At 37.1% G+C, this 13750-nt stretch overlaps 1 protein-coding gene across 9 annotated transcripts in view; it reads right to left on the bottom strand.

The window, feature by feature from the left end:
- NUMB (NUMB endocytic adaptor protein) overlaps positions 1-13750 on the bottom strand; it is a 105466-nt gene that overhangs the window by 16874 nt on the left and 74842 nt on the right. For 3 of the 9 annotated variants that reach the window (XM_067296513.1, XM_067296518.1, XM_067296514.1), the window contains exons 3-4: positions 8530-8604; positions 3126-3203 (exon numbers count right to left, since the gene is read on the bottom strand). In XM_067296513.1, the coding sequence (XP_067152614.1) occupies positions 3126-3203; positions 8530-8604 (153 nt within the window). Of the gene's footprint in view, positions 1-3125; positions 3204-5735; positions 7164-8529; positions 8605-13750 lie in introns of those variants that run through there. The other 6 variants (XM_067296515.1, XM_067296519.1, XM_067296517.1 and 3 more) reach the window with 4 other exon arrangements.

Raw genomic sequence — 13750 nt, 5'->3', positions numbered from 1 at the left:
GGCAGCAGACGAAAGCCAAAATGCACATGTCCCAGATAGCACTGCTGCTCATGACAGTTTAACTATTAGAAGCAATAGGAGCGTGGAATTAAGCAGCAGTGGTATTGTAAGGTGGAAAATAAAGCTTTAAGGATACCAAAGCAGAACTAATGTAATGCACGTTTGAAATACTTTTAAATTGTTTCTGCTCTTTCTGGTGATTACAAATTTCTCAATATCTACCTATTTTATTCTATCCTGGGACTTAAAACAGCTGTAAGATGCATCTGTAGTCTGAAGCATATAAAAACAAAATTTCTTATTTCAGTCTCTCTATAAAACATTGCATGCAGAGAAACACATGTACTTGGTGGGAATAAACATGCAAAAGATCACCACATCTGGACTACTATTAATTACAACAAAAATCTTTAACTTTAAACTATGAAGAGCTGCCTAAAAAAGCAGTTGATTTAGTTACATTTCATAGGCTACACAAAATTAAACCACCAAAACTTAATCTGTGGCTATCAAAGGACATAATATTTTTATTTAAAGTTGAAAAGAAAGTGTTTTCAATGTCAGGTACCTGACTAAACACATGAACATTTCCTGACACAAATCACTCATTTATCTTTTTTTGGGGGGAAAGACGGACAGTGAAAGAAACAAACCCGCCCCGACTGACTTTTTAAAAGCTGGGGGCAAATTTTAAGCTATGCTGTGGTTTGGAATATTATATTAATTCCAATGCAAGGCATCTGTGGAGAAATTATAGATGAGACAGTCAAAAAGAAGAATGTTAAAACTATTACTATTCCTCACATACACCTGACAAAATAATTTCGTCTTTTTTTTACAGTGTTTCCCTAGATTTGGCCTATTGCAAGTTGTAATAAAGGCATCATATTGTAGGGTTATCTAAACACTATGCATTTAAAGGGCTTCAGTGCTAACTAATGTAACTTCACAGGCTCAAGTAGAAGCAAAGCCTTTTTTTGCAAATTATTATAATAAAAGGCAAAGCAAATTTACATGCAGCGGCAAATGACTGGACTTAAAAAAAAAAAAAAAAAAAAAAGTGACTAAGATATAATGGGCAAGCTGGCATATTCAATAGATAATTCCAGAAAAAAATAATGTCAAAGACAGATTTTTAAGTGCTGTGCAAAGCTCTGTCCTGTAATCTGTCACATATTTACTTTCCTGTGTAGCCTCACATAAGTTACTACCAATAAGCAAAAAGAAAACTGACATATCTGATCAGGTTGAGGGGTTTTTTTGTTTTGTTTTAAACAAACTGTAAGAAGTATTTAGCATTTTAGTTGTAAAGAAAACAGCATGTTTTCACTCCAATCTTTGTAGTGTCCAACTCTTAAATTTTGTTTGCGCCTGGGAATGATCTGATTAATCTGACATCTCCCGTACACCGCATTTTGACCTTAAAAAGATCAGAGCTTCTCACTTGCGTGTTCATACCAGTCACAGAGGCGTATTGTCCCAGATCACAGGAAGAAACTTGGACTGGGGGAAGAGCTGGTCTCTGCGATGTGCCCTACAATCTCAGTTCTCCAAGGTCGAGGGAGGTGATTCTCCCCCTCTCCTCAGCCCTAGTGAGGCCCCATCTGGAGTACTGCGTCCAGTTCTGGGCTCCCCAGTACAAGAGGGATGTGGCACTACTGGAGCAAGTCCAGCGAAGGGCTACAAACATGATTAGGGGACTGGAACATCTCTCTTATGAGGAAAGGCTGAGAGAGCTGGGACTGTTTAGCTTGGAGAAGAGAAGGCTGAGAGGAGATCTTATCAACGTGTACAAGTATCTGAAGGGAGGGTGTCGAGAGGATGGGACGACTCTTTTCAGTGGTGCCCAGCGACAGGACGCGAGGCAACGGGCACAAACTGAAACACAGACACTTCCATCTGAACATGAGGAAATTCTTTTTCACTGTGAGGGTGACAGAGCACTGGAGCAGGTTGCCCCGAGAGGTTGTGGAGTCTCCTTCTCTGGAGATATTCAAAACCCGCCTGGATGCGATCCTGTGCAATGTGCTCTAGGTGACCCTGCTTGAGCAGGGGGTTGGACTAGATGATCTCCAGAGGTCCCTTCCAACCTCAACCATTCTGTGATTCTGTAAAAAGGAGCAGCTGAAAAACTTCACTTACTCCCCAACAAAGCCAAAACAAATCTGTGACCAGAGAATAATCTGCTCCAAAAGCTTTCCATATGTAAGCAGCAAATGTAAAGAAACTGTTAGCCATTTTACCCTCTTAAAAGGGTTACAAACCTGTTAGTTTCTATTTAAGCCAAGATTACGTTTATAACAAGATATTTCAAAAGCAGTTCCTTAGATTTATTCCACTTGAAAACTTAGTAAAAAAGATTTAAGATTTTTTCAAACACAGCTGAGGCAAGGAACAGACAACAGGTAAAAGAAGAGCTCCTTTAGCAGCTTACGCACACTGCCTCCCAGACCGGCAGACAGCAGTAAGAGAGAGCCCAGTCTCCAGTACAGCACGCGCACAGCGCGGGCAGAGCTGCTTCCCTTCTAGTTACGGGAGGGCTCCAACCTAAGACACCCTGTGTAAACAGCAGAGGATGATACAAGCAGCAAGGTTTTCAGTTATACAACTGAAAAGTAATTAGAAAAACAAATAGAATGTAAATGCCTGGTCTCCTCTTCATACATCTTTGAATTAGGACCGTGGTCGCGAAAGAAAGGTGTAAGAGACGGTACGCATAGGCTCCACGCTCTCTCCCTACACTAACATTTGTTTAAATTTGCGGTGAAAGGCAGCCAACCACGAAGCGGTTACAAGACACCAATCCCGACTGCTCTGTACATGTTTGCCTAGGTGACCTAGGCCAGCACAAGTTTAAGGGATGGAAAGGGAAATTCACGTTTTTTCAGGGAGATCAAATCATTTCAAAACACTGTTTTCTGATATGGTCCGTATGGTTTTATGGTTTCTGTTTCAGGTTGCTTTTTTAACCGTATTCTCTGCTTGAGCGACATATTTCCAAGTCTGTTTTAGAAGCAAATATTCTGAAATGGATTAAGGGATTCTTAATACCCTGATCTTATGGCAGTGCTATACCAGGGATGTAACTCCTTATAGAGCAAGCACAAACGAGGCATTAAACTTACTTTTCCAAAGAAGCCTTTGAAGAACTTCCTTTCCTGGAGGAACAGGGGGGACAAGTCGAGCGCTATTACTGTAGGTAGCTAAAATGTCCCAGGGTTTCAAACCAACAAGCACACACAAGAATAGGGTTTGGAGGGAAAGGAAGGGGTGTTTAGAGTTATCCATAAGAAGGTGCGACAGGCAAATGTGAAAATAATCCCATGAAAATGCAGATAAGAGGGCATACATAGAAGCCTAATAAGCTACTGCTCTGAAATTGGTGGAAAGAAGGAAGAGAACCTCAGCCCCAATTTCATGCAAAGTGGTTACTTTGTTTTCACTCTCCCTTGTTTAGTCCTCTTTAGTTAAGTTATAAACCAAACTTGGCAGCAGACGTGGTGGTTAAACAGTTAAAACACTGTATTGTAGTGGCCCTTGTGAAATGCGAAGTTTAACTCTTGGATCATAGTTAAGTTTTCTTTGCATTGATCAGTCTTTGCCAGAACAAATGCCTTGTAAGCTGAAGCAGCATCTATGATTACTGGTATAACATAGGGTTAAACACTGAAAAAACATTTTTGTGCTTTGTTTTATTCCATTTAATTATTGTTTTGGTTTACATGCTACTCTTACACTTAGCATCTTATACAGTCTTCTCTGAATAGGGAGGAATTTCTTCTTATCTTGAAAGTGATATAACCAAAACACAAATAAGATCCCTTCCTCTTTCATTCTCTTTAAAGCCTTTTCAAGACTGCATACTAGATATTCATTCTACAATTCTGGATTTATAGGTTGAACAAGACCTCTTTAAAGTCAGCTCTCAGCAGGAGAAGTTAAGCCAATGCAAAGAACTGAACTAAAATTTTCTAAATTTCTTCAGGCTGGAAATGATTATACTGATTGCACAATTCACATTAAAAAAAAAAAAAAAGAGGCAGAACAATTTTAAGCATATTTGCATGCAGTTCAGTTTACCAGCTTCATTTTGTTACCAGACTGTAAATAGAAAACTGCAAGATCTGTCTGAACTGGTCTCATGGGAGAATACTTTACCAGGCCTGGTGTTCTCTGTGCATAGCTAAATGCTACTCAGTATTTGAGGGAAGGTGGCTATGAACCATATCATTACTTTTGCTATCTTTCCAAATAGTTAGCCTGTAAGGAAACCATGGTATAGCAATAACTGGAGAAGTTGGGAATAACTGGAGGTGGAGAATTCCACGTGAGAGAGAGAATCTTTCTGACACCAAATTAGCAGCATGTAATTCTGACATGTTGATTACTGTTAAATGATAATATATTAAAAATATTATTACAAATATCCTGAGATCGCATCTCAAGAACTGATTGATAAACAAGGTTATATTTAAAACAAAGTTATGGTTCTGACACAAGCCAACAAAAGCCAGGAAACACAAAGTTAAGAAGGGAGTGTCAATCTTAACTTTGCATTTCCTGACTTTTGTTGCTGTATATCTCTGCCCAATGTCTTTCCACAGAGCGTTTTAAAAAGTATCTATAATATACTTGTATCAGGACACGCACTGTTTAAGACCATCTCTAACTTTAGTCAGCTGAAAGGATTAAAGATATTTAGAAGCAAGAATGGTCATATATTTGGACAGGATACACTGAATACTAGAAGGGGAACTAATGGATTAATCACAGTGTTGTGTACATAATGAGAAGGGGTTGGATGCTGCTGCCAAGTTGAGCGATGACTATTGCATTACACTAAATAAAAGCTTTTTAAAGATAGCAAAAGCTAAAGAGATTCACCAGAAGCTCCCTCATTTTTAGGTGATGGTTAATTTTGCTCTCAGCAAAATGCTTGTTAAACAAGATTTATTTATTTTTAAATAAACCAGAAAATGTTAATGGAAAAGATATCATGCAAAACGGATTTTAAACAACACTAAGTTAATGTAGTTTAGAAATAACTAATGCATGTTTTAAAATATTAAATTATGTTTCTTTACCTGCTAAAACAAGAACATATATTAAAACAAATGCATCATTTAAAACAAGAAATGGCAAGTTAGAAACCAATACTACATACTAAGGCTGATTTAAAATCAAAACATGACATGAGAGAGTATACTTTTGTCTTTATACTACCTCCCAGTAGCTGAGTCAAATGTATTCACAAGGCTACATTACAAGGCCCTTACAAAGTTAGGTTGTAGTCTGCACTAAATATTTTTAATTCAGTTAAATGGTTTTGGAGAGAAAGCTGCTTAGTGTCCAGATGTACCAGATATAAAATGTACATACAGTTAATATATCTTATTAAAGGAAAATTGCAAACTACATTGGGCAAGAATAAACCCAAATGTTAATAATGGAAGGTGACAGCTGAATACATAGGTTTCTGATCTATTAATGCTGTACTGTACATGTGAAATGGTACTGCTGTACCATTTCATCAGATATAAAATAGGGACATACTTCAAGTTTCTCTTTATTCATTGTAAATAAAATTATAACCTGCACTTTGTAGTATTGTTGGTATACAATTTCAGAGCTATTAAATTATAATAACAGAATACATTATGAATGAGGATTCTCTAGCTAAAAATGAACTCTTATAGTCAGCTGTCAATTAAACGCTCCCAGAACAAAATGCTTACCATCATCTGAATTTAAGTTCTGCAAGTTGCAGTGTTCAAAAGACAATTGTGCCACTTCAAACCAGCATGCAATAAAAAAACTGAAGATATTTCCCACACTAAAGAGATAGAAAGATTTCTTTGCATCTTCGCTTTAAAAGGGCAAAGCAGAGGTTAAGCTATTCCTAACAATATTAATACTGTTTTATATTCTTCTTGACAAATCCCATGAAAAAAATTAAAATCCATTAGTCAACCCTAAAAAAAAGAACAGATTTCATTTCCCCAAATGAATTGCCAACTGTTTGAGAACAAGAATTAGAGAAAATACATCTATTAAAATAGGTAAAGACAGACAGAACTTAATTTTTAGAAGCTACAAGACACAAACATATCAGCAATTCTGTCTCTAGAAGAGAACTATTATTCTGTTGACTGGATTTACAAAATCTACACAAAGAGAATGATAAAGATCAAATTAGGCCATGGATGTACTTTAACCATCTGAAAAATGAAGTCCAATTTCCCTTAAACCAGTCTTCCAGTTTAAGTGCTGCAGCTCAAACTTGTAATTTTTGCAAGACCAAGAGAAAGGCCATCAAAATAACCAAGTACTGTGAAAGCAAGAGTCTACCTAAGGAACAAACCGTATTCTTATTACATTCCTTGCATGCTGAAACGTCATCTAGTAGTACATCTTTGCTATTTAAGAGAAGACATTGCACAGAAAAGTAAGGAGCTAGAGTCCTAACAGTGCTTAAGATCTAAAGAAATGCCCCCAAATTTAAAACCTGTGTGGTAGGGGTTTTTTTTGAATTGCAGTGAGCAGCTCCGAATGAACCTTGGATCTGATGGAGTCCAGCCATTAAAGTGTACAAAGTCACCTCAGTAATCTGAATCTTCCACTATGGGCCCAATGAGAATTTCATATCTGCTTCTCAACCTCCAAAGCTGACAAACAAGACAATGGAAGTAGCAATTGTAAGAGACATGTGCTCATGTCCAATTTATATATAAACATTCAAAAATTCAAACATCTGAAGGAATCAGTGAGACTTGGTCAGTTGTTGCCATCCACAATTCGGAACAATCACGGAGCACAGTACAGAGAAATGAAATAATTTCATTTCTCTGCAAAGAAAGCAGAGTCATGGTGTAGAAGCATAATCTAAAATAAAAGTTAGATATCTGACGTATGATCCAGTAATTCAGTTGACCTAGAATCACAGTCCTGGAGTTATCCAGATTCCAAAAGAAACTGGGTGTTAAACTTTAACTGTGCCTTATTATTTATAAGCTTAGCTACATTTATCTGGCTGGTGGGCTTAAAGTTTATAAAACCTTAGAGAACAAATGCTTCAACAGCATAGCTCCCCAGAGAAGAGAATAAGAGAAATGACACAAGGTAGATATTGCCACACAGTATCTGACATGCAAACTGTGTGCTAATAGAAAGTATTCTGATACAACAAAAAACAGAACAGAACCAGACAAAAAATGGATGCCATTCATTATCTGGCCAGTACTTGCAATTTTAGCTATATAAACTAAATCCATAGAACAAAGAAACTCATTTATATTTTTGTGGCCCTTTTTCATAAAATTAATCACCAATCACTGTGGGATTGAATGGGAACAGATGGGATATAGCTTTAACAGGTTGCTATACATTGGCCGAGAGAGAAAAGAATTAAAAGACTTAATTTTAATCAGAGCACTAAACCAATTCAGAAACTTTACAGTACAAGAGGAGGAAGAAAAGATAACCTATAATCCTCTATTGTGTGCTAGGAAGAAGGAAAGACAAAGGGTTCAGTTGGAAACCATTTGAGCTGTCACGTTTGGTGAGGAAAAAAATAAGGCCCAGTAGCAGACATCTTAAGTTAGCAAAGATGCAGTAAAAGTGTTTGATTTACTTTACAGTAATTTTGCTGAGCTACAAGGATACAAGAGTTTCTTCTGCTAAAGGCATCACTGAAGAAAGTACAGAGCCAAGACAACTAATAGAAGCGATGAAAGGGATTGTAGTGCTGTATCACCATTCAGACTTCAGATTTTAACGTCCTTTTTCCTTCTGTTCTCTTCAAGACTGTTTTAGCTTCAGTTCCTTGACAGATTGACCACTAACTGTTTAGCATTTGCTATTTCTGCAGGATTTTGCAATATTAATACAACAGGAAAGAGATGACAAGGCCTCTTCAAATGAGTTGTGGAAGTACAGAGAACTTGGAACAAGTGCCATTTGCAGGAACAAACGTTCACAGAAGCCGAACTAAGAGCAGCCCACTTCATGACATGTCAGAATTAGGCATCCTTCAGGCCACTTTGAGCAGATGCAAGCTGGATTATTTCATGCATGACTACAATGCTGCAGTGCATTAGAAAAAAGCAGTTTAAATCAAGTAATAATCAAGTAACATTTTCTCTAATAAAGGTGAATTAAGTCACTATTAAAGTGGCAGGCAACAGAGGGAGGGAGAGAGAGAGAGAGAGAGGGAGAGAGAAAAAGAATTGTTAAAAAACAACGGTTGAAGCCCCATATGGGTACCAACTTAGTCTGAAAGGTCTCAGAGGATTTTTACACATTTGTTTTGCAAATAGTTTCTGCAAGTAGAAAGAACAGTTGTAACTCTCTCCCTCTCATCATCAGATCAGCACGTCCCCCTAACCACAGCAGCGCTCTCAAACCGCCAACTGTTCTCCTAACACAGGGTCAAAGGTTCAGGCTTTAACGGGAACACTGCTGCCAAACAGACCTTTTGGAGTGACACTTGCAGCCCCAAAGCCAACTTTTTCATGAAACAAATATACATACAGATTTCAGTCTCTTCACAGCCTCTTCACAGATATGCATTCCTCTGGATTCATCCACTTCAACATGTCCCAAGTACTGCAGGAAAAAGAGTGTAGGGGAAAAACTTTAGCAGTAGCTCCTGAAACTCAGTTGGTTTAAAAATTCAATCTCACTCTGAATTCATCTCAGTACATCTGAGATGCTAGACATTAACAATACTTTGCAAGTGCTCTTCTGAGACTTGTATTTGCCTTATTAAATGGGGCACCAGTGTCAGTAGAGAAGCATAAGACATCTGGAAATTCTGAAGGAAAAGACTTTCCTTACTTGGGGGAAAAAACAAAAAATTGAAAAGTGGAACTCTATTTTCCTTCTTATTCAGCCTGAACTTTGTTCATTTTTTTATTAATATATCATGAAAACTTTAGTCAACATATAGACCACTGAGAATAAATTAGTTCCAAATAATGATAAATACAGCTAGTATTGAAAACTGAATCACACTACACAGTAAGATGCTTAAATTTATTTGATTGTTCTTGTCCAAATACAAGAATTTTGAATTTACAAACGAACATCCATATTTTTACCTGTAGACTAAAACTGTTTATCTTCATTACAACATCAGATTCTTATGTGGATCCAGAAGAACTCATGATTCTCACAAAACATTTTAAAAATATATCAGTTTCCTGTGTATTTGTATACATATTGCATTTGATGTATTGTATTATCAAGCACTATTCTAAGAAATAACACTAAATAGAAACTGCAAGTTTCAATGGTTTTGAATTAATAACACTACCTAGCATGGCAATATTGGCTTATGCAGAAGGCAATCTGAAGGCATACATTGGAGCGCAGTGGTCAGAATACTGTGGATAGTTTCATCTTACATTCCAAAAAAAAAAAAAAAAAAGTTTCGTAAGTTTTCCAATTTCTCCCCTAACTTTTCCATTCCTAGCTCTTTTTGATGGAGGAAGGAAATGTTCTCTCAGAAATGTTCACATACTTATTCAAGGTACTTAACTCTTCAAGAAAACCATAGAAACTATTAAATAAAAGTGTTCTACAGTATTATTTATGATAAAAGCTATAGGCCAAAAAGATTTACTCTGATTTACTTGGCATGATGAGAATCGTATGCAGTTCCTGCTCCAAAGAGTTTATACACTAGACTAGCTGGAGAGTGAAGAAAGGGTTTTAAAATATCAGAGTCAACACTAGAGGCACAGTGCAGTGCTAAATCAAGGATTAATAATCACTTGAGAAGTCCTACCCCACCACAGAATATTCTGTCATCAGATATCTGAAATCTCCCAGTTTTTGTTTCATTAATTAATATACCATATTTATCTGAACTAGACAGACAAAAAAAGATTTCATTCTTTAGCACCATATTGAAGTACTCTATGAGAGTAGCATAACAGCTTCAACCTAGTGGTGAAACTCAGAAAAAGAATATTTGACTATTTAATAGAAATTTGAAAGATGTGAATGATAGAGGGTTTCAACATTAAGTCTTAATATGTGGCATTTTTAAAAACAGAGGAAATCTCGATGGAACAGATCTGCAAGAATTTCATTTTAAACCAGCCCTCGCAGTTGGAGGACAGCTTGAAAAATAAACTGCATAGAAACTAGAAGGTAAATAAAAAAGAATTGACATTTTAGAGCTGTTTCAAAACGAGCCTTGTGAGGCTGAAGCCTTAGTATTGGCAGCTAGAGCTGCCAAAACAGCAACTGTGCTCCCTTAGCTGAGCTTTTTGGACACTTGCACAGGATCTTCATTTCTTCATAACACTCCCTAACTAGAACGTGTTTAATCATAATCACCAGCTATCCTACAATACACAAGTAGTAACAACTAACCACGTATTTACTGCATGTCTGGAAGTACATATTTATATCAACAGCTATTGTAAGCAGATTTTCAGTCCCGTCATGCCTCCTCTGGAAATGGAAGAAATGCAGAAACTCTGTATCTGTGCATATTTATCACAGGAAAATTACGGCTTTCAGTAAATCGAGTTTGGCAACTTCTCTTTAAAAAGGGGCAACGTAGACAGGAACAAGGCTGAGATTTGTAGAAAAAAAGAGAGAAAAAGAAAGATATATGCATGTAATGAGCACCCTAGTTTGCATTTCTCCTAAGTAAAATATCTTACAAATAGAGGACAACTTCCAGATTTCCTGAGCTATCTGCACATCTCATTTACCCGAGTGTAAGCAAAATGTTTCCATCTAAAGATCCAAACCATTCAGTCCCTGTACTTGGCAACTTGCCTCTTGCTTGGAGAAGGGAGAAACAGAGCAGGATAAACATTGCCTCATGTCACACCCCAAAACAGACAACCATTTTCGAGCACATAGCCAAACCCCTATTCAAGTCACATGTTCGAGCTCTCGGCAATCCGTCATGCTGCGGCTGCTAGAGACAGCAAGGTTAGGTGCAGTTTTCAATGCTGCTTCCACTCCAGTGAATGGGGACATTATTACACATATCAAGTGCATCTACCCACACCGAAAGAGTACAATCCGCAGACCTCATTGGGCATCAATCAATTCTGAATTATAAAAGAAATTACCCTGCTGCACAATACTTCTTTATGACAAGGACAAAAGATGCTTTATTTGCACTTACACTTTACACTTAATATCCTTCACCAAAAAAACTTATTCTTCCCATTGCACCATTTTTGTAGAAGCCAAAAGCTCATAGCTATCAATATCAGTGGCCTTGAACATCGTATGTGCTGCTTCAAAATTCTTCCTCCACTTTTCTGAGTTTTTGAAATATCTGAATATACTTGAAAGTTTCTGTCTTGTACAAATAACCTTCTACAGCACAATCAGAATGCTAATGGCCTCCTCTTTTTTGGCTAAGCCAAGCTAAGTCCCCAAACAGTATCAGGTCCCCTTCTCAATCTTCAGGCTTATTTCTGAAAAATTTTTCCCACCAGGCTGAGAAAAGATATACATGGCTCCTGTATTTAACCAATGCTACAATAACTTTTACATATGTGATTTTAACTGGTAGCAATCAAGGCTTAAATATTTCTTCAAGAAACTTGGCAGACAGTTCTGCTATAGACTGAGACCTTTTCTAATGCCCTTACATTTTTATCAGAAGTGTTAAATTATAAATAACTACCTAACCTTAAATTTGAAATATTAGCTCAACTTGCCAGTGCAACAGCATTTTATGAATGACAGTTCAAAATTTCATAGAAAAAGAAAATACAACCGCTAGTTAGGTTAAGACATGGTCGGCTCCTTACAGCTTGAAATGAAAATTAATCAACAAAATTCAGGACTTAACTAAAACCAACCACCACCAAATTCTGTTGCCCTGCCACTGCAAAGACATTGCATGAAAACCTCTTTGAAGAGCAGATATACAAACCCCACATGTTTATACACAATCTTTTAACATCTCTGAAAGTAACTTATCTTTGAAACTAAAGAAGAAAAAAACAGTGCCTGGGCACTGCCATATATCCATAAAGTCCCATACAAATCCATCATATCATATTACCACAAAACCATTCAAAGACTTGGACATGTAATTACTCGGTGCACAAAAATCGATGTGAGCAGCAGAAGCCATACCGTGGTCACTGAAGACTTTGCCAAACAGTAACAGAGGGGGAACCCTGGGCATATGTGTCAAGAGCTCTCCTTATCCCAAGGATCACAGACAGCAACCAACATCTCTGAAGAAAGTGAGTACACTTCTACCATGAAAGTGCAAATACTATGAATGCAGTATTAATACTGAATGCAGTCGTACTTAATTTTCATAGCAACAAATGAGTGAGAGTCACGACATTGGCAATTCTCAGCCATAAGATGTTCCACAGGAGATTTAATCTTTATACCAGAAATTAGCCAGCAATGCTTTTGCAGAAAACTAAAATCCTTGTGGGCAGAGTCCACATATAGAACAACATAAAATAAAAGCTCTCACACAAATAAAATACCTTTAGAGGTTGTTGGAGAAAGCCTTAACCCAAACATGCTTATTCAAAATTATTGTTTATATTAACATTTTCAGAAAGAAAAATTGATGAGATGGTACAGCAAGTAATAAACTCAGTCTTCACCTCTAGACAATGAAGTTTATGTTCTCTTTCACAGATGATGGTGTTTGCTATTAGTCTTAGTCAAATACTAGAAAGCAGTCATCGCAGGAACAAGTCAAACTAGCACATAGCAAAATGCCCTCAAAACTTAAAAAGCACTTTAGAAACTAAACTCTTTTTCAATGTTTTAAACCTTTTCTGCCTTCACCTAAAAACAAACAACTTAAATTGCCACATCAAGTGTTTTTGGTGAAGCTGTCGTATTGCCTTCCAGCAATTCCATGTCACTGAAACTGTTCCATAACAGAACACCAAGGGTTGATGGATCATGTCAGAACAGGTGCTGGTCAGCAATGAAATAGCTCCACTATCCATGTCCTAGTACTATAAGCACTATTTGGTCTTCTTTCTTTGTTTTCTTTTCTTTCACAAATACTTGACTAACTCGGTTTTGAAAGTCAAGAACAATAGCTGGCAAAAAGAAAGTTCCTTCACCAGAATTCCTCCCACCTGGTCAATTCACTCAAACCAGTTTACTTCATTCAAACCCTGGAACATACTCCTACAATCCCTCTTCTAAACAGACACAGCTACAGAAATCAGTCAAATCTTCTCTGTATCAGCAGATGTTCATATACACTGTTCTATTTGCAAAAATAGATTAGGTTCTTCAGATTACATTTGAAACTATACAAACACATGAAATGAGCTTACCATAAGTCTTGGCCAAGGTGTTCCTTGTTATGGACCTAGTTGCCATAGAGAGAATCACACCACCATTTTCTTAGTATTCTTCTTAGAGGCAATGACATTCCTCTTTCTTTCTCTGTGTAACTACTGTTCGCTCTACAACTGAGGGTTTTTTTTTTAATATTAACACTGAATTAACTACTTGGAATCTTCATGTGCAGATATGCTTCTAATAGGTATTAGAATAGAATAGGTATTGCTCAAGAATTAAAGCCAGAACTCCCTAGATACAGGTGAAATGTTGTCTTGCAGCTAGACGTAAGCCTAAATCCAGGAAGCTGGATTCTACTTAAAGTTGAGCTACTTTCCCACTGACTTGTATAAGATTTAAACCACAATGATCAATACTTTATTTCCCTCTCACACACCCATGCTCGTGCTTTCTAATTTGTTGGCTGAAACAGCTG

Source organism: Apteryx mantelli, chromosome 4 (genome assembly GCF_036417845.1).
Source record: "Apteryx mantelli isolate bAptMan1 chromosome 4, bAptMan1.hap1, whole genome shotgun sequence".
NCBI classification, from domain to species: Eukaryota; Metazoa; Chordata; class Aves; order Apterygiformes; family Apterygidae; genus Apteryx; species Apteryx mantelli.
The sequence above is the reverse complement of the archived record's forward strand: the minus strand, read 5'-3'. Positions and strand labels throughout refer to the sequence as shown.